The sequence below is a fragment of the Alternaria burnsii genome (assembly GCF_013036055.1).
Source record: "Alternaria burnsii strain CBS107.38 chromosome Unknown 753, whole genome shotgun sequence".
NCBI lineage: Eukaryota > Fungi > Ascomycota > Dothideomycetes > Pleosporales > Pleosporaceae > Alternaria > Alternaria burnsii.
Genome location: NW_024066118.1, coordinates 328,437 through 348,104, shown reverse-complemented (window position 1 = coordinate 348,104; position 19,668 = coordinate 328,437). Strand labels below are relative to the sequence as shown.

The 19,668-nt window shown below is 50.7% G+C and overlaps 7 protein-coding genes across 7 annotated transcripts; 3 read left to right on the top strand and 4 right to left on the bottom strand.

The window, feature by feature from the left end:
- Positions 1-1,064: 1,064 nt before the first annotated feature.
- On the top strand, positions 1,065-1,648 carry GT037_008221 (uncharacterized protein; the record flags this gene model as incomplete). Its single annotated transcript, XM_038933268.1, has 2 exons — positions 1,065-1,502; positions 1,559-1,648. 2 exons carry the CDS (start codon positions 1,065-1,067, stop codon positions 1,646-1,648), a joined length of 528 nt encoding a protein of 175 aa, XP_038783933.1.
- A 128-nt stretch (positions 1,649-1,776) lies between these two features.
- GT037_008220 (uncharacterized protein) lies at positions 1,777-2,437 on the bottom strand (the record flags this gene model as incomplete). The annotated part of the gene is made up of 2 exons (XM_038933267.1): positions 1,777-2,161; positions 2,211-2,437. The coding sequence occupies 2 exons, from the start codon at positions 2,435-2,437 to the stop codon at positions 1,777-1,779; spliced, it is 612 nt and encodes a 203-aa protein (XP_038783932.1).
- A 777-nt stretch (positions 2,438-3,214) lies between these two features.
- GT037_008219 (het-domain-containing protein) lies at positions 3,215-6,123 on the top strand (the record flags this gene model as incomplete). The annotated part of the gene is made up of 3 exons (XM_038933266.1): positions 3,215-3,350; positions 3,402-3,918; positions 4,137-6,123. 3 exons carry the CDS (start codon positions 3,215-3,217, stop codon positions 6,121-6,123), a joined length of 2,640 nt encoding a protein of 879 aa, XP_038783931.1.
- Positions 6,124-6,728: 605 nt separating this feature from the next.
- On the top strand, positions 6,729-12,021 carry GT037_008218 (uncharacterized protein; the record flags this gene model as incomplete). Its single annotated transcript, XM_038933265.1, has 4 exons — positions 6,729-7,180; positions 7,868-8,830; positions 10,302-10,410; positions 11,116-12,021. 4 exons carry the CDS (start codon positions 6,729-6,731, stop codon positions 12,019-12,021), a joined length of 2,430 nt encoding a protein of 809 aa, XP_038783930.1.
- Positions 12,022-12,315: 294 nt separating this feature from the next.
- Positions 12,316-13,935, bottom strand: GT037_008217 (uncharacterized protein; the record flags this gene model as incomplete). The annotated part of the gene is made up of 2 exons (XM_038933264.1): positions 12,316-12,438; positions 13,018-13,935. 2 exons carry the CDS (start codon positions 13,933-13,935, stop codon positions 12,316-12,318), a joined length of 1,041 nt encoding a protein of 346 aa, XP_038783929.1.
- A 728-nt stretch (positions 13,936-14,663) lies between these two features.
- Positions 14,664-16,478, bottom strand: GT037_008216 (uncharacterized protein; the record flags this gene model as incomplete). Its single annotated transcript, XM_038933263.1, has 1 exon — positions 14,664-16,478. One exon carries the CDS (start codon positions 16,476-16,478, stop codon positions 14,664-14,666), a length of 1,815 nt encoding a protein of 604 aa, XP_038783928.1.
- A 1,977-nt stretch (positions 16,479-18,455) lies between these two features.
- Positions 18,456-18,809, bottom strand: GT037_008215 (uncharacterized protein; the record flags this gene model as incomplete). The annotated part of the gene is made up of 1 exon (XM_038933262.1): positions 18,456-18,809. The coding sequence occupies one exon, from the start codon at positions 18,807-18,809 to the stop codon at positions 18,456-18,458; it is 354 nt and encodes a 117-aa protein (XP_038783927.1).
- Positions 18,810-19,668: the final 859 nt, after the last annotated feature.

The following is a 19,668-nucleotide window of genomic DNA, read 5'->3' as shown; positions in this document are numbered from 1 at the left end:
TAATCGCCGACTCCACGCGACAGGCCATCATGCTGTCTCATAAACCTTTCCAACAAGATCGCATCTTTCCTTTAGCATACTACCAGGCGTCCAGTCAGACAGTAACGAAATGAGAATTTCCTGATTCGGTAGCTTGGGGCTGAACATCCCTGTCTAAGAGGATCAGCCCTGCGTAAGCAAGACATAGCTAAGGTGTGAAGGCGGACGAAGTTTAGCCCATCTCATGTTCATAGGAGCTGCTTCATCTAAGAAGCGTCTTGTGTGATGGCCAAGCAACGTTGGCTGGCTGGTCGCGACGCCTCATGTCATGATTGAGAGCGCAAAAATAGATTGTGGCTTCAGCTGTGCCGCGCGCTTTATGTTACATAGCTAGGCCTACCGATAGAGAAGCTCAACGGAGCTTTTGAAGACATTCATAACCCGCGCTCTGCGATGCGAAAGTATCGTATGCGTCAAGCAAACGCGACCACCAGGAGGAAGGTGCACATCAAGGTAGGGTAGTCAAGCCGACGCGTATATCTAGGACATAGCGGTCTAGTAACGCGAACGCGCTGCAAAGAATGGAACTACACAGAAAAAGGTTCAAAAGCTACTGTCTATAAAATTCAACGTTAACGGCCACCGGCACTCGGGACAACCCATCCCCTACCCCGCTAAAACCCGCGTACCTCAGCCCCCGACCCGAAACGATCGCCTGGCGTAAATCTCACCTAGTAGACCATTGCGTCATGACTTTTTCGCATCGAACAAATGCCATCACCAGTATCGATCAACACCCAAATTGCGTAACCCAGACCACATTAGACCACTTTGTAACCATCTGTCTCATAATGACGCAGTGCCAAAAACATGTGGTTGGCTAAAGCAGACAGTAAGAAAACGCCTCCTGTGCAGTACATAGCCAGAATACATGCCTATAATAACCGTTCCATTCAACTTGCTCTGAAACCTTTACAATGCTATCTTACATCCGCCCATTCGCAACACAAACCACAAACCAAATCCTACGTACCATTTCCAAACCGACCTTCACATCCAGCATATCAAGAATCACAACCGCAAAAATGTCCACCGGAAACCTCAACATCGAAACCAAAGACGTGCAAACCGCCCCGGGCGTCAAGCTCTCCGAAGAACAAAACAAAATCGTAGGCTCGGTCCTCGACCTCTTCGCCGGCCGCCCGTCCCTTCCTAAACTGCGCTTATGGCGTGACGACGCTACTTTCACAGACCCCATTACCATCGCCGAGGGCCGCGACAAGTACTCGGCACAATGGTATGGACTGCAATCGGCATTCAGCGAGATTGAGCGCCTGAACCACCAGGTCAAGGATGCGGGAAACCCTATTCTGATGGATTTGAGGACAAGATATGTGATCAAGGGACTGGGAAAAGAGCAGTTGATTCAGAGTGAGGTGGCTATCCATTTGGACGCAGAGGGCAAGATTGCAAAGGTTGAGGATAAGTGGGATGGCAAGTTGCCAGATAGCAGTATTGCCAACGTAAGTCACTCCACACGGAGTTCTTGGTGGGATAGTTATGCTAACGTGTTGTACAGGCTTTCCGACACTTGAACGCTGTTACTGTGCCCAAGTTTGTTGGTGTACCGAAGAACGATGAGGAGGACAGGCAGAGGGGAAACCAGTAGTTACATCCTTGTGTAAATCGAGTAGTCTAGCGCCGAGTACATTAACGTACTGCGTAAACTCGTAATTCGTAAATCATTACAACATGTATCATGTCTTTTATCGTGTTCTTTTTACATCGTTCCTCCCTTTATGCGCCATGGAACATCCTGCCCAAGGCTAGGTGTAGGAACAGTCCAACAACGCCGGCGCCTACACCTAGCACTTTCAGACTCGGTGCTCCTGCAACGATCAATATTGTGCCGCATCCTCCTTGCTCAGCTCTCGGTAGATCAGGTCCGTCCATTGTGATTGTAGCGCAGAAGCCGCCTTGCACTGTAGCTGGGTTCTGGTATACGGTCGTTTGGGGAGGCGGTTGAGCGTACACGATTGCCGTTTGCTGCTGGGGGTACACAGTTACGGTCGTGACCTGTGCGACGTTTACCGCGCCTCCACATTGGTTTCCGCTTGGACAGCAGCCAATGAGTCCGTTGGAGTTACCGGGTACGGCGCATTCGTAGCCTGACGGACAGCACCTGAATCTGATCAGCAGGAGCTATGCCATCTTCAAGCAACCCTACTTACCAACTAGGCTGGTTGACATTGCTGCAGCTCACTGACGCGGATGAAGGACACCAGTTTGCATCTTGCGCTACGACTGATTGGCCTTCTGGGTTTACGATATACACGGCGCCGGAGAATGGCGCATTGTTCGAGATTTGCTGTGGTATAGCTTCAGGCTTTGCGATGGGTTCAGCGACACACAATGTCAACGTCGCGACGACCAGGCTCCATGGCGCAAAGGATATCATAGTGCTAGTAGTCGCAAAGGCTGGCGGAGAGAGTTATCGGGTGCGACCAAGGTCTCCAGCGACGAACAACAGGGAACAGAGAAATATGCTGCTGGGTTAGTATTGCGACGAAAAGGCACAGCCTCAGAAAGACGAGAGATCAAAAACCAGCAGTCAGTCGGGCGCATACCGGGCTGCTACCCTGCCCTTAAGACTGACCGGATTACCTTGGAAGCTTCCTCTAGAGAGCTGGGATAGCTCCACAAGCTTGCTGCATGTTGGGCTAGCTCGTCATGGACAGCTTCATGCCGGCCTAGTGGGGAGGCGCACTATTGGTAGCCTCGACGGCACCGAGGTCTAGTTCGCGGTAAAGTGGTCCGACTTAGCTGCTTTTTGCAAAGGCTCACCATTCGGGCATCATGGCAAAACGGCGGTGTTGAGGTGTGATGGGGCTGCAGTGGCCGGGTGGCCCTTGTGAACGATGCTTGCTGCCCATCTTCCGATCATGTTTGCTGGCAGTGGAGAGTAGGGCGAAGTTACTGGGCGTCAGCAGTGCACAGCGAAAGCCTTGATTGCTTCCCTGCAATTGCACAAGCCACACTTCTTGGGAGCGGCTGCATCGGATGCCATCGCGTGCTGAGGTGCATGAGGATAGCTGCACAGGCGCCGATCTTCCGACGGATTGAGATCGGCTTAGTCAGTCATTCTACGAGCACGTGATCACGCAGTGGTGGCGATCTGTCGCGTCGCGTCTCTTGTGCTTTCATCCCACCTTGTGCATTGGTAACACAATATGACATGTCAACGCAGGCATCATCGCGTCCTTATCGGTTGTACCCCGCATATTGTTTCAAAGCATCACCTACATACAATACATGGGTGAAGCTTACAGCTGCAGATGTGCAGACTCTTCGTTCTGAGAAGGAGTTCCAAGGTAGTAGTAGTTCTGATCAGTGTCATAGCTGTTGCTGAGATACTTGAGCAGCGCAGCGCGGCCTGTACTTTCACCTCAACCACCCCATCCGATATGTCCGCATCGTCGGGGTCGTAGTAGCCATCGATGAGATCAATCTCAGATACACAGCTCTCACCATCGATGACGGAAGCGGCGCGACCATCGAGCTGAAGATCGTGCGAATACCTCCCGTTGAGCAGAACCCCGTAGACACGTCCTCCAATACAAAGGTCAGCAACCTGAACATTGTCAGCCGACTAGGCATCTTTGAAGTCGTAGTAGACGATCAGCCACTAGACATAGGTTCTGTCGTCAAGGCAAAATGCACGATATCAGAGTTCAGAGGCAACAAGCAGCTTGAACTGCAGCGCATCTCAGTCATCACGACGACTGACGAAGAAGCACGAGCATGGGCTGAGACCGCTGCGTTTAAGCAAACAGTCCTGTCGCGCCCATGGCATATCTCGTCAGCTGAGCACAAGCAGATTAAGCACAAGATAAAGGCAGATGAGAAGAGGGAACGGGAATATGAGAGGCGCAAGGCGGAGTACGAGGTCAAGAAGGAGGAACATAGGCTGGCGAGGGAGGCATACTATGCGCAAAGAGAAAAGAAGCTCGAGGCGCGACGCCGAAAGGAGGAGGTCATGCTCAATTCTGGTGCTTTGATATGAGATGCTGAGCGATCGCCAACACGCCGACGTTGCTGAATGGGTGCGGGGTTGTGGTGGCGCAGCACATGGCTTCAGCCTGATCCATCAGCTGAAGCTCACAACACTCCATACTTCTTTCCCTCAATGAACCCGCGACGTCAACTGCTCCATTGCCCTCAATCCCTCCAACTATGGAACGATTCAGGAATCGTATACGCGCAAAGCATGACGACATTGTCGAGAGGATTCGCTTCTTGAGAGTTGGCCGACGAGGACATATCGACCAGGCTGAGACAACAGTCCCAATTCCTGACGCAGTCAATAAGTCGCTCCAATACAGCCGCTTGACTCGAGATCGGACTATCCGAGTCCTCGATCTGGCTCCCGGCACATGGGACGAACCCGTCAATTGCTCCTTGAGAACAGTTCATTTGGATGATGATAACCCTCGCTACGAAGCGATTTCATACGCCTGGGGCGACCACAGCGATCGGAAGCCAGTAATTTGCAACGAATCCGCCATCACTACAACACGTAGCTTGTTCGAGGCTCTTCAGCGTTTCAGACGCGTCGATACCATAAGGACGCTCTGGGCCGACGCACTGTGTATAAACCAAGCCGATGACGACGAAAAAACATCACAGGTACGGCTGATGAGTTATGTCTACACAAAAGCTGTTCGGGTACTTGTGTGGCTGCAACATGAGGACGACCAGTTAGTCCAAGATTCGTTGAATGCCATATGTCGATTTGTATGTGAAGAAAATGCCTTTAGCATGTTCGGAACGGTGAATGGAACGGCACCCGATATATTATATCGATGGCTTGACGTAGATGTCACTACCGTCAGCCGAATGGAGCCTTCCGAACTTACCGATGTCGCTGTCGATGCTCTGGAACTTGTCTGCCGCTCACCTTGGTTTGGTCGGGGATGGGTAGTCCAGGAGGTGGCATTAAGCACTTCGACTTCAGTATTTTGGGGTCACAGTGAAATCGACTTCGAGTGGCTGGGTACCGCGGCTTTCTGTGTCAGTTTCGAAAATGCCTCCAGGCTAAGCCGAGGGATGTCCTATTGCCAAAACCTCTCTGACGTATGGAAAAGATTACGTAGCCCCTATGTTCCGAGGGAAAGTCTTCTCAATCTGTTTCACTTGACCGACGGCTTGACATTCAATGAGCCAAAGGACAGAATCTACGGGCTGCTGGGGATAAAGACACTCGAGTGCGACCTCGCAGATGGTCAATCTTTTATTGACCCTGACTATAATATTACGACTATGGAATGCTATCGCAGGGTAGCAGCAAAACTTCTCTGCGAGTGGCACGACCTTAGGGTCCTTTCCTGGATGCGCTCCGTTCCACAATCAGCTAAAGACTGGCCATCATGGGTGCCAGATTGGAACGAAGGAAACAATATACCGTTCGGATACCACCCAAACAAGCCCCCCCATGAAGAAGATGACTCGAGTGTTGTTCAAATATCAGAAACGGTCTTCGGTGGAACTCAGTGCATTGAAATCTCAGGTTTCAGAATTGATACGATAAACCGAGAAATCAAAGAATATGCCACATTATCAGACGGAATCGGCAATCTTGACGTGTTGAAAGCATTTCAAGCCTTGCTCCGCCGCTTGGAGCACATATACAGCCAACAGTGTCTTGCCTTCACCTTTGGCAATCCTCGAAGGCATCTACCACTAGACTCTGTCCGTATTGCAAATCGTCTGAGTGAATATAGGGCATTCATGGGGAGTGTTTTTGCCCAAGATACCCATGGGCCTGGAGTATTTGTCTCGGATGATTCCTCGTGTTCCTACGTACCGAGCGCGGATAGATTCGCTCATAGACACGTTATCGACAGAGGAGACCGCTGCCTTTTCGTCACTAGCACGGAAATGCTAGGCATTGGTCCTCGATCAATGACACCAGGCGACGTCGTGGTCGTGTTACACGGCGCCCAGGTACCCTTTGTCCTTAAGCCTGTGGACAACGGCCTCTGGAGGTTTGTAGGCGAATGCTATCTCTACGACGTCAACGACGGTCGCGTTCACCGAGAATGGGAAGAGAAAGGTAGCGTGTCTGAGAAGTTCACCATCTGCTGAATCGCCGACCCGTCAAGTACAGGATGATCGCCTTACTTTCCGATTGCATCGACGCCTTCCAGCTTGGCTACTCGCGGATGCGTCGAGAAGTCCAGTCGACGCCTTACAATAGGCAAATGATGCGCAGCCAATTACGGACAAACGATTTCATCGACCTGAAGTCGACTTCTTCGAGCGGTGGATGGTGGACACGACCAATAGTTGCGGTTCAAGGAGAGACCAGCTGGCCTATCTGATGGCAATCGCTTTGTACGTTGATCCGTCATGGTCCCTCGAATCAATGTCTCCTCCTTGGCCGCATGTTTTGTGATACATCGACGAGTGAAGAGTAATGCATCTCATCAGACATTGGGGATTGTGATTGTGAGAGAATGCGACATGGTTGTTTATCGAGGAATCCGCTTGGTGTCTGAATCAAACAAGGCAGCAGACTCCAAGAGATGATTCACCATGTTCCAAGATTGCTTCTTTGGCTCTGAAGATTGATGATAGCATGCGGAAAGCAAGGAAAACTGCGAATGACTATTCATAGCAAACACAAGTGTTCTTAAAAGCTACGCACATCATCTGGATCTAACACTACACAAGCTTCTCACCCCCAAACCATGAGCGACACCAGAGCTGAATCGCTTACGATCAAACTGCGGAAAGAATTTGGAAACGTACCATCATGGAAAGTCTCGTCAACACAAGAACGTCTTGACGCCCAATATTCACACTGGCTCATCAGGCTGATGTACTGTGAGCGAGCCAACGACTACAACAGGTATGGCCCAATTGCACGCACGGAATACAAAATGTGCAAAAAGGATATCGGCGAACTTTCAGAGGTTTCAGAAGACACGATAAAAAGATGGATAGGGGTAGACCACTTGAACGGTTTTGAGATCAAGGCGAGATATCAACAGCTGTTCGATGACAAGCATCCCAATGTGCGCAAAGCGAAGAAGTTACTAGCCGAGTTGAGGCGGGATGAAGGAGACTGCCGCATGGTTGGTGAAATGCGCGTTCAGGGGTGGATTGAGAACGGCTTCGACATGGAAGTCATCAAACAGAGGTACAGACGACAAATTGTAGAGGCAAAGCTTTTTTGTCGCGCAGAAGCCTTGCGATATCGTCTACAAGACGAGCTGCATCATGAAGACGTAGCGTCAGTTCCGGATATACGAGATCGTTGTCGTGATCTTGACGATGAACAGGTCTTTGCTTACTATAGAGACAAGTAATCCAAACTCCCCAAAGAGTCGACATGTACTGGTGGCAGTCGTCCGCTGGCAAGGCGAAACAAGGGTCCTAGAAGAGACAAGTGCGTCTAGATAGAAGCTGCTGTATCCATCGCTATCTGATAAATCCATCGTCTAATTCACTTGCGAACCTTTTGCCCGTACCCTGATCGCGCTAGCGGCAGATACTCACCATTGTCGCAATCCGCGCCCACACAGATCCCACGAAAAATCCTCCAATTAGCCGGCTGAGAGTGTTCACAAACAGCGCGTTCTCGTCAAGAAAGTTCACTATTTCCAAGGTGACAGGTAACTTCCGGATTCCAACCCCTCTGCCCTACGCAGGCTCCGACCTCAAGACTACACTATCACTCTCGCGCTCGATTCTATCCACAGCTCCGGACTACCACAAGAAGAGCCATGATGACCAGAAACCGCGTATCTTCCGCGACACCTCAACTCACACGCGTTCCTCTGGGCGCCTGGAGCCGGTCTGAGTATCTTTTCATTCAATTGCACAGCGAACTGCTCCTTGCCGTTATGTATCTGCCCGCCACACCTACCCATGATATCAACGACCCAGTTCAGTTCGTTGAACACTGTCATTATTTTAGTCCTATCGACGCAGCGACGAAGAAGTCTGCAGGAGAGGCATATGACGTTACGGCGAAAGGATTGCAAGCCTTCATCGACAAGCGCGATGAGCTATCCGGATTCGTCATGTGGGCCATTCGACAGAGAAATCTAGCAATGACCAACAAAGATGTACCAGAATTCTGTCGCGTTGAAATTACACCTGACATGTTGAAAGATCATAGTCAGATCCGCGAACGTCTCGGCTTCGACACATACCTACATGACCCCCGGTTGCTGCCCGAGCTCTGGACGTTCCTCCAAGACGCTGCTCGCAGACAGTTTCCCGAGTTTAGCGGAGATCCTACCCAGGCTGGTTCCACACAAGATGTCGATAACAATGGCGACGCGGACGTCGACATGGACTCCTATCCCATCGTCGCACCCGGAACTGTCAACAACACGGTAGCCACATCGTACCAGGGCCCAGCAGATGGAGATGTGATGCCTGGTGCCGATGCTGACGCTGATGAGGAAGGAGACGCCGAAGACGCGGAAGACAACACTGAAGACGACGAGGACGACGAGGACCCGGGAACGGCCCAGCCAGCAGCTCAGCCAGCGACCCGCCAAGGCCCAGATGACTTTGTACTAGAGACGGGAACTGTCCGGTGCACGGCGTGGTCGAAAGAGACAGACTCGCGATGCAAGCGACATGCAGACAACGAGAACGAAGACCGCCGGACGTGGAGATGTCACAACCATGATCCGGTGAGGAAGGCCAAAATCAAGGCTGATCGTTTGGCGAGGAACCGCGCTGCGAAGGCGGGAAAGAATGGAAAGATGGCAAAGAAAGCTGGAGTAACGAAGCCAGAACAGCAGAGGAAGACGGCGGGCAAGAAAGCAGCAAAGTGAGAGCGTACGAGGGCAGGCGCGGAATGCACTTCGGAAGCTGATATTCGTAGACGAAGAAGAAACAGTTCAACCATGCAACAAGTTTTCAAAGGGAGCGTCTTGGAAGGATGTAAGATATGTGTAGGTAGAGCTGGCTTTCGAGCTACTTTGCATAGGTCAGGACGGAAAAGTTTTTGAAGAAGGCAAATTTGGCCGGACAAGACAATGAATAAGAAAGACATGGGCAGTTCCTGAAGACTGCAGTAAGGCGTTGCGGATATGATTTAGCGAGGCGTTCATGGTGCATCAGGTGTTTTGCGGCAGGTTTTATAAGGTTACTGTGTTAACCAACTTACTGTTCCAGTAGCAGACCCTGTATCATAGCTTAATAACTTTGATGACTTTTTTCTCATCGAATCTTCTGCCTGCTTATCTGTGTGTATATGGAGGCATTACTGTACGTTCAGGCTGATGAATTTGCTTTTGCGCACAGTGTCCAGACATAGAGACGAAATGCTGAGAAGAAATGAGGTTGACGTTTGTAGTACGCTATGACATCATCCCGTGTTGCCGACGCGTCGAGCTATCAGCTATCGCGCTGCGCGTACCATACATCCAGAAGCTTACAAGTGGTTCAGACGGACTTAGACGCGGCATTCTCAGTATCTTTGTGCGAAGATCTAAGTCTTGCAGGTGCGATGCGACAACAAGCTTGACCCAACGCTACTGACAGCAGCAACGCCGGCAGCCACAAGATTCGTCATATCGGACGTTGTTTCATTGCCTGTTCCTTTTCAAATCCACCACTCGTACCATGCTTTTGGTGTCCTTGACACCTTTTTATACGCGTATTATTTCGGAAGCTTCACCGGTTGTCTCTTACCGTCGACGAAGAACCATAACACATGGCCCCCTTTCGACCATGTTTTGTACACGCGAAGGCCTGGAGTTTTTCCAGGCGTACGGTGGCTTTATAACAAGAAAAATGGATTCCGGATCACCATAGTAGTGTCTCGATCGTTTAGACTCTTAATTTAGGCCATCATGCTCTTTCTCAAACAGTAATGTCGCAATGAATTCGTGATACTCGGGTCCTTGATGTTGTCCCTACAAGCTAGCAATTCTGAATTCACGTACTAAGTCTGCTTGCTCAAAGCTGTGCCGATCTGTAAGGAGATGCTACCGACCTGTCCCCAAGACAAGTTTTGCCGTGATGTTCCAATCGCCTGATTCTGCTTGCTCTAGATTCGCTGGATTCATTTCCCTTCTGGGTGTTTGAAGGCTGCGAGTGTCGTTGGAAGGGAAGGAGCAGCCATGATCAACAACAACAACGACTGAGCTCTGGAAGAAGGTACGATACGGTCCAGGCGGACACAAAAGCTGCGCGACCTGCCCCGACCCTTCTTTTCTCTTCTTTGCCGCATCCCACAGGTTCGCACCCTACATCATTACCAGCATGTAGAACATTACTGGACCCCTTCTCCGCAGCCTCTTCCACCCGGAAGTCCTCACGAATCTCACCATGTTCGTCTCCGCGTCGATCGTCGGTATCGTCTTCTACATTGGACCCACGGTCGGGATCGTCATCATAGTAGTGGTAGGACTGGCAATCCATTGGGCTCCATATGCCCACCTCGTCTTACCAACAACAACGCCCGGCGTCGTCGGTGAGTAGTCTATGCCACCTTCTGACCACGGTGCGGAGGTTTTGGTCGAGGTGAGCGACAACGAGAGGAGTGAGGGGTGGGATGTGGTCACGACAATGCCCGACGCCCGGTGATACTCACCGGGCTAAAGCGGGAGGTTGGGTGGTGGGCGGGCATGGGAAAACTCGAAGAGGACGTTCTCGTACATTCCCAGCCTGCATCAAACTCTCGGCGTCTGTTCCATGGTTTGTCTTCCCTTCGATACTCCTCTGCTTCTCTTGCTGACTGGATCCCAGCGCGCTGTCCTTTGTCGCTTCAGGACGCTGACCGTATATCTACTCGACGAATTATTGCCATTTATCGCACGCTCTAAGCACCTCGTCACCGATTCCAAGATTGCATTATGAATACGGAGAAATCGAGAGGGATCATGATTAGCTGTAGTCTTGGTACCAGGTTATCAAGTTACCATGGTACTGTCAACGCCCCCGCCGTAAGTACCCTTCGTCTCCGTCAGTCTCCTGATCATCCGCGAACTAACATCTTTTCTCCTCAGACACGGCTTTTTCACATCTTTTCGCGAACCCACCAGCTTCACACCGATTCAGTTACCGATAAAGTAAACGCGCGGAAACTCCCCACTCACCTACCGGCAGTTCGGAGCTATGATGGACATGGAATGGGAACGAGTTTCATGGCGTCGCTACGCAGCGCACTTCTCGCAGTGCGTATTGACGGTCTACATCTCCAATCTCATTACGGAAACACCTTTCCCTACAGCCATAATCTGGGGCGGCGCGCCTTATATCGGACTCATCGTTTCGCTCGCTACCCAGCTTGGGCCACCAGGTATTCCCGCGTCGCAGATGTATTGCTCCATCACAGCTGCCATGCTATTATATCCTGACAAAGCTGCGACCGCTCTCGGCAAGGCCGCCGAACCAAGTTTTGACAACACTGGAATTCAACATCATGCAGTTCACTTCGCGCTTGCTTTCTTCGTTCTATCGGAGCTGGAGTACCGTCGGCAATATATTGTTGCGAAAGGCATGGAGCACTTTCGTAACTACCCATTGGACTTGTTGCTTGCCGACATTGATCTCGCCTTCAATGTCTCTCGCCATCCGAGTGTATACTGTTATGCGACATCTTACACCGAAACGGGTGGATTTAAACGAGGGCCCTACCTAGGCTCCCTCTTTATGGTCCTAGATTTTTATTCATTTTCTTTGATTGGTGGCTGCTTCAACTATGGGATCATGCTCATGGTCAACCAAGGCCATACAACGGATTTACACTTCATGTTTGCGATCTTCAACTCCAATGTCTTCTTCAAGGCAAAAGACCTATGGGTCATTTTACTGGGCCATGCGGTTCTATCCAGATTCGTGCGTCAGGCCAACTTTATCACGGTTTGGGGATTTCTTCGGGCTTCGGCTCAAGCTCTTGACTGGTGGAACGGCAACGACACAGCTTCGTTGGACAGTCGATACCCATCATCGCAAGGTTCGGAGACCGACTATAGCCTCCTCCTTCCGGGCAAGACTGAAGAGAAGGTATAATGCTTCCTTCGAAGAGTTTCCCAACGTCCTAGTCTCTACTCATACCTTGTACACACATCTCACTGCCAGTACCACTACCGATGTCGGACACAGAAAACTATCAGCAGCAACGCGCATCTTCTCGCCTCCTTGGCTTACCAAACCCTTACGCCCGCGCCATGAGTACATATACGAGATACCTTCCATTACAGGAAACCAGGAACAATACCACCTTCATCGTCTATCGGCCAAAACGCTGGTCCTTTTGCTAGAGGTCATCATGGATTAGGTGACTAACGGCTCATTTCATTTCACTCATGTTTCAGCCCTGTATGTTTGTGGTCTCCTCGGTACGGGTGTGTAGGGCTCTGCCTCGCCTACTACTTGCTTCTTGTACTCTTCAAAGTATGCGTCGAGACGACCACATGAGACTCCGTTCTGTTGCAAAATGAATCAACTGACAAGAATTAGTGTCCGAGACGGCGAGCCGCACACGGCGGCAAGCGCACGAGCGAGTCATCGTCACTACCCACAAAATATTTGGTGTCAAAAAGACCCTCTCGTCCGTACCGTTTTGGATATCTTCCTCCGGCCATTTCTTCGTGCTATACCTTACAACTATAAAGGTCTTCATCCGTCGCTCAGATGGCACAACATCTCTGTGTTGCGGCGCGCACGGACTCCGTATCAGGGCCTCATGATCTTCTTTTGCGGCTATAGATGATCTCTCCATCTAAAAGCCTCTTACCGAAGGATATACAAGGTCCGTGTTTAGCTCATGATCTACTTGGCAGTATGCATACTGATATGCTTGCTGAGGTTGAAGGCTGACCTGGGTGATCTGTTAATTGCCAATGTGGCAGCTTGTTTTTGACGATTAGGTCTTGTGGCGACGGGTCAAACAAAGTTTCGAGTAGTGCCATATTGGCATTGGATTCTTACAGGGCGATGCTATCTTAATACTATTATATTTTGCTTTGAGGCATGACTCTGCTACTGTAACAGCTCTTCCATCACCCGAGTGGGTGTTTTCTTCGGCGCAGCAATCTCCAGCACTTCCTTGCTTGTCGTCTCTGCCTTCGCCTTACCCTGCCACGCCGTTTCTGGAGCATGTTTGATAGTAAGAATCACGTTCTTGGAATAGCTCGACGCAGCAGCCATATAGTCTACGAACCCGACATCTTTGAACGAGACATCCTCAACCTTGGCGCCAATATGCTTCTCGACCATCGCCACTATCTGGCTTCCCGTGATGTCTTCAGGGCCATTGAGAACATATCTACGTTTGTTTTGGGCAGAAGTGTTGACCTGGAGCAAGAGATGCGCAGCAAAGGGTCCGACCTCTGAGGGATCAATGATACCAACTGGGCTATCAGCGTCTGCCATCAGACGTAGTGTATGTTGCTTGCCGCCGTTGCGGACAGTCTTGATGAGCTCGGCAGCAGTGCCAAGGTAGAGTTGCGAGAACACATTTGGCTGCAAAGAAGACCAGTGCATACTTTCAAATGCTGGTGAATCGAGCATGGCCTCAATTGCCCAGTGCGCACGCGGGTAGTAGGCCTTGCAGTCTGGGGCAACGTTTGCAGCTGTCGTGGAGATGCGCACTACATATTTAACGCCAGCACCGAGGGCTGCGATGTGGAATGTCGACTCGTCGGCGAAATGTGGTGGCTCGTTGTGTGATGCTATGAAGGCTCTAGCAACGTTGTGTTCGCGCAGCCACTCCGAAGTAATCTCTGTCCAAGTGTATTCGACAATCTCGACGTGAGGAAATTTGGCGAGTGCTTTTGCTGACGAGCTGTTTGCAGAACGCGTCATGGCGAGGATGCGATAGTCGGAAAAGGTATTGCTGGATTTGAGGTGGTTCGACAGGGTCTCAACGACGCTGCGACCGGTATTGCCTGTGGCACCGACGACGAGAAACGAGGCAGCCATGATTCAATTGGGTAATACAGTAATAATCGGGTTGGAATATGAAGTTCAGAGTATTTTGAAGATCTAAGCATATTAAAAACCATACTCGACTTTTGTACACGCCTGCGGAGTGTCACCAACTCCGTAGTGGCACTATTTGCAAGCCGTACCGCTCTACAACTAACCGCACCCCGCAACACGCGTCCGTGTTTCGCCCGAACATCAAATCATTACGCGAGGGACTGTTACGGAGAACAGCCAATCAGATCATTACAGTACTATTGCCATACGCCGTTAGTAGGGTGGGGCAAGCACTACGAGATGGTGCAGATCGTGCAACACCATGGATTCGAGCAAAAGTAAGAGTCGAGATGACGCCATTCTTGTAAGACACCATGGCGTTGTAGTATGATTGTACTTGCCATCATCTTCATGATGTCTTTGCGTTTGTGTCGCACAATGCAAGCGCATTCGGAGATATGTCTCACACATGATCGAAGGCAAACGCAAGCGAAAGGTATAAGAGATGTAACACTTCCCACTTGGATGCTAATAGGCCTTATATAAGATCAAATACATGTCATTACTATACACACTATTACAAACTGCCAAGTACATTACGCGATCTATGCCACAATGATACAACGTAACGAGAGGACAAAGGCCATGCCAGTAGTCCTCGTTTGAAAGGTCTCAAGGGATTTGGGGAGATGGCGCTCGATCGCGTCGATTCCTACCGATACTTTTGGCTATAACTCGTCGTCGTAGTCCTCATTTACCTCCATGTCGCGAGTAGCACGAAGGTCGAGTTCGACCTGGGTCTCCGCATCATGGTACTTATCCGTCTCCTCAGCCTCCTCGGTATCCCTGTCTCCTTGTAGAGATGGAGAACCACTGTCGTCATCGGAAGGCATGGCTAACGCAAGAAGCTCTTCTTCGACATCGTCAAGCTTGTCCTGTCCGGCAAAGGGGTTGGCCTCGCCGGTTTTCGAGTACTTGGCAGGCCGCTCGTATTCTTCTAGCTGATCTGAAGCATAGCGCTTGCCGCCGGGATGAAGATCAGACTCGTCTGACTTTTCATTGTCATGATCCAACCCTTCCACGTTTTTCGACGTCTTCTTGGATGTATCATCGTCATCGTCGCTTTCATCGGCACCACCGTGTGCTTTGTCATGTGCAAGTTGTTCGGCCTTGCTAGGCTTGCCAAATACATCTGCAATATGTTTCGATAGAGCAATACCCTCAATCGACTTGTCACCGCGCCATCTCACCACTGGTACTCTGCCACGATCGTAAAACGGCTTGTACGCTGTGTATTGGTAGCGAACGCTCTCCACTGTTCGACCAATAGACACACGTCCCACCTCAAAAAACCCGGTGCTCTCCTTGTAGTCTTGGCCCATGAAGCGATCATTGTGGCGCTCGGCGAGGTCCAAAATGGATGCATCGGGGTCTTCGCGGATCAGTCGAGCTAGGTACTCTCGCTCAATCTCTGTCCAAGGTGCATCCATGGTCACACGATCGATAGCCTGGTAGCGACGATCGTTCAGAGCCTTGATGCTTTGCTTGGAGTTCCAATCCCTGGGTCTCTTGTCGTAACAGTAGACGTATGGTGATCGCTTCGGCACGTTGGTTTTTCTGTTCAGCCGCATGTCGATGAGTCGAACTGCAAGCAGTTCTTCTTGGTCACGATTAGCGTCAAGACGCTCCATGTTGTCCGGATCAATAGTATAATGGTGCTTTACCATTTGCGAACCACGCTTGTATCGATAGCCACGATTCTCGAACAAGGGAGGATTAGTCTGTCCGTTGCTCGCACGAGCAGATGGTTGATCAGGAGCGGGCCTGTCACTACCGGTCACGGGCCTGTCACCCCAGAATTGATTAAAGGCTGGTATGATAATCGAGTGGTTATAGGTCGTAAAGCCATCGCCAACAGGAGGCTTGCTCTCCTTTGCTTCGGGAACGATTGCACTGTCGCCCTTCTTCGAGTCAGAAGCTTCAATACCCTTCTTTTTCGAGGTCACGGCTTTTCCATCCTTCTTCTTTGGGGTAAAAGCTTTTACGCTTGACTTCTTTGACGTGGTGGCTTTTGTATTTTTCTTCTTTTCTGGAGAGAGGGCGACCTCCTCAAGTGCCAGCGATGTATCCTCGACGTCATCTGTACGCGATGTGACCTCCTCTTCAGCTGATGCGAGGGTATTCGAGGCACTGGACTGGCTGTTTGTAGTGATGGGCGCGTCTTCAATATCGGCGGGATTCTCTGCTACCTCAGACCTTTCCGTTGCCTCGAACTGTTTTGGTGGTGTCTCAGGGGCCAGTGGCGTTGTAGTGGGTTGTTTGGCCATATCGAAGAAACACAGTCTCGTTTCGGTGTTTTGGCGTAAATCAGGTGTCTCAGTAGTGGTTATGAGAGGACCGACTGGGTTGAGTTGCGATCTCGTTTGATTGTGCGTCGAACTCTTGGCGAAGTGTTTTGCGAGTGGTTTTGCTGTAGTCGAGCGTACCGTGGTTGAAGGTGCGTTCTGAATGAGCGCCAACGTATGTTGGAATTTTCGACACATTTTGAAAGGGATAGGACGTGGGCAATATGTACGAGAACGTGTGGCCACCCTGAGACCCGAGGTGAAAGACTCATTAGGCGTGCGGAGCTGGCGCTTTGACATATAAGTTGCACAGTGTGAAGTTGAAGTTGTCAGTCAGTGTCCTTTGTGCAAGGCTTTCGTCCGCTCTCAAAGCGAGCAAGACGGTAAAGCGCAAGCCAAACTAACAATGTCACAATAGGACAAAGACGACAAGATCAAATTCATGTTTTCGTAAACACAACTGGCAATCTGGCATGTTGTCGTTGTGTCTATATGAACGTTCGAACCTCATCTCTCCAGAGCTCAGGGTCCAGTGTGCGTAGCGCAGGGAAGGCGGGCAAACAGCGTCTGACGCGTAATGTCGCTTTATGTCCCCTAGAGCCGAGACGTTGTCATGGGCACGCAATTTGTCGAGAGGTGCAAGATTGCAAGGACAAGGCGGTGAAGGTAGCACCCGTCGCTGCGCGTTAAACGAGGTGACGGTGACGCATATCTCCTGTGGCTAGAGAGCACCCACTCCAACACAAGCAGTTTCTTCAGTTCTTGTTGCGAGTTTCTTCAGTCGGGATCAGGAGCATTACCCAGGGCAACGGCTTGCACTGCAGCAAGCTGGGCTCGTCGTTCTCATTTTCTGCTCCTTAGAATGCAGCAGACATCCAAATCAATTGCGACGGGGCCTGAGACCGACATGTAAATCGCAAGATTCGATTCTTAAGACTCAGGCAGCCTCGGGATGGCGCTGTTTGCAGTAGTCGTCGTTATACATTGCATGAACATCAGAGAAGCAGGAGAAAGTAGAGGGAACAAGTAGTTTCCAGATGCCAGACACTCTGGCGGCTCTCTCTGCATATATCTTCCAGGTAACAGATCAGGTTCTGTCATTTATGTGAGGGAAAGATGTGGCCGAGAATCTAAGTAATGTGAGACGAGGAAAAGGCGTGAAGACGCGATGCTTGTCGATTGTTGGGCCTGGTCTAGCGTCTTGGCGCTCTTATCGATGATTCACCTGCAGCCGCAACCTTCACTGCACTGGAGCTTCACGTGTCAGGCGTGGTGCCTCCTGGACACTTGCACGATTCGTCACCCATGTCGAAGCTCGACATCCCACTGCCGCCGCTTGAAGACGAAATACGATCCCTAAATATTGCGCCCTACAGCATCAAACGATGGTTATTCACTTCAAATCATCGTGTTAGGTCCCAACGGCAAAGTACTTGAGATGATGTGTCAAAATATTCAATGCCCATGAACATCAAATATAAATGTGCATTCGTTGACAGTTGAATTACTATTAGACATTATTACACGATGCATGCTCAGTGCATAGCTAAGTGTCGTGGATGTACGACAAGGATATCATTGGTTAACTCCTAAACCACTCGTTGGCTTTGTAAAGAGCCAGCGCTTTCAATATAGCATTGCGGTTATCCAAACATGGGCCAGGTGCTCGACTCCCTGCGCACCTATCAAATCCAGGTCGATGCGCGTTTCGTCGATCCTATAAAAACCAACGATGCCCGAGTCTAGGCTCAAGGGCGTCTGTCAATCACGACTGAAGATGAACATGTCGACGTCATTGATCTTCCATACGCGGCATTCTTGCACCCGAGCCGCGCGATCGTTATCGAGATCGCGGAGCAGCCGACTAGCGGCGGCTGATGGCGAAGCTAAGGGTATGGGTCGGGGCAAGAAGTTCCAGATTGGCGACATCTTGGTGTGCGTCCTATGCCTCTGCCTTTGCGTCGCGACTTGTAGGCGCTGGCCTAGGCGGCGACTTGATCAACTTGCGCCGTGTCGTTGATCCTGCCCGTACAATACTGTTCGATCCAGGAACAAGATTGTAGTGGTCATAGCGCACGGGGTTGATGGGCGGCCTAGGGCGAAGGACCATGACAGCGACTAGTGCGTACGATTATGCGAACGCTTGTACCTGCATGACGATATCATGTTTTGTTCTCAAAGACTGACGTCGCTACCCCGGCTGCTTCGTCGGGAGAGTCGTCGATACCAGGTCCTCATGGTGCCCCATAGGGTGTAGTCGCTGGGTAATTCATCGTCGGGAAAAAATGTGATTTCTGATGGTTTTCTCGATGGTGATGGGACTTCGGGTATAGATGGGGTTTCAGGTGTAGATGGGATTCCAGGTGTAGATGGCTTGCGATGCTTGAGGTGTTCTTCGTCCATGCGCAAGAGGTCTGCAGTGAATTGCTCCATCGTGGTGAGAGCGGGAGAGTAACTAGGGCAGAGGTGGTTGGGAAGTGGAGGAGGGAAGGCTTCCTGGCCCGCAAAGTAGTGTTGTTGGTGCTCCATGTCGTTGAGAAGGTGATGCGATGCGTTGCTATGAATGAATGTGTTGCTATCGATGCGTTGTTGGCATATTTGTGAAGGACCGCGTCGCGTTTATATCACAACAGTGCATGTCGTCATGCTCTCTGCTCATCCCACACGCGCTATGTCGCGTGGCAGGGACGACATCCCACTCGCTTCCCGTGGCCGTGCGCGGTTTCAATACAATAATAAAATAAGACGTTCCGATTACATGTTGTTCCCAGATCTACTGGTCACCAGCATCGTCATTCCCTTGTTGCAGACAGTACCCCTGAAACTTCCCGCTTTCCGGGGTCGATCGATCGTACCTGGATATCGGCGTCATCAGGGGTGTTGCATCGTCAGGGCAAGATCCAGGTTTAATCCTAGCAGGCGGTCCCCGCGCGCGACGCGAAATGAGTACAACTTGTTGATGGCTTCTTGCGCACGATCGTGAGTATCGTGAGCGATGTCTTGGTGTTGCAGGCTGCTATCGGCTCGCACATTCCGACAACACCCTACCTCGGCTTATCGGGCGAAGACGGCCAATGCAGTGACGTCCCTCACCAACACCTAAATGACCAGCTGTGAGCACCCTATCGTCATCGCAACGACACATAGAAATAATGCCCATCCCCACACCTTTCGGCGATTTTCCGCCCGCTGCTTGAGATCCACCATCTGCATTGCTTGCAGCTTACATAGCGAAAGTCTTTTTAAGTGGACGTAGCTGCCCGAGATGCCTACCCCACCGTTCTCCCAAGACCGCCGAGATTGGTTGAGCGAAATTTCTGGACTGTTTTCGCAGCGCAAAACCAAGGACATTAAAAGCACAGCATCCACATCAACTGTAGACCTTAGA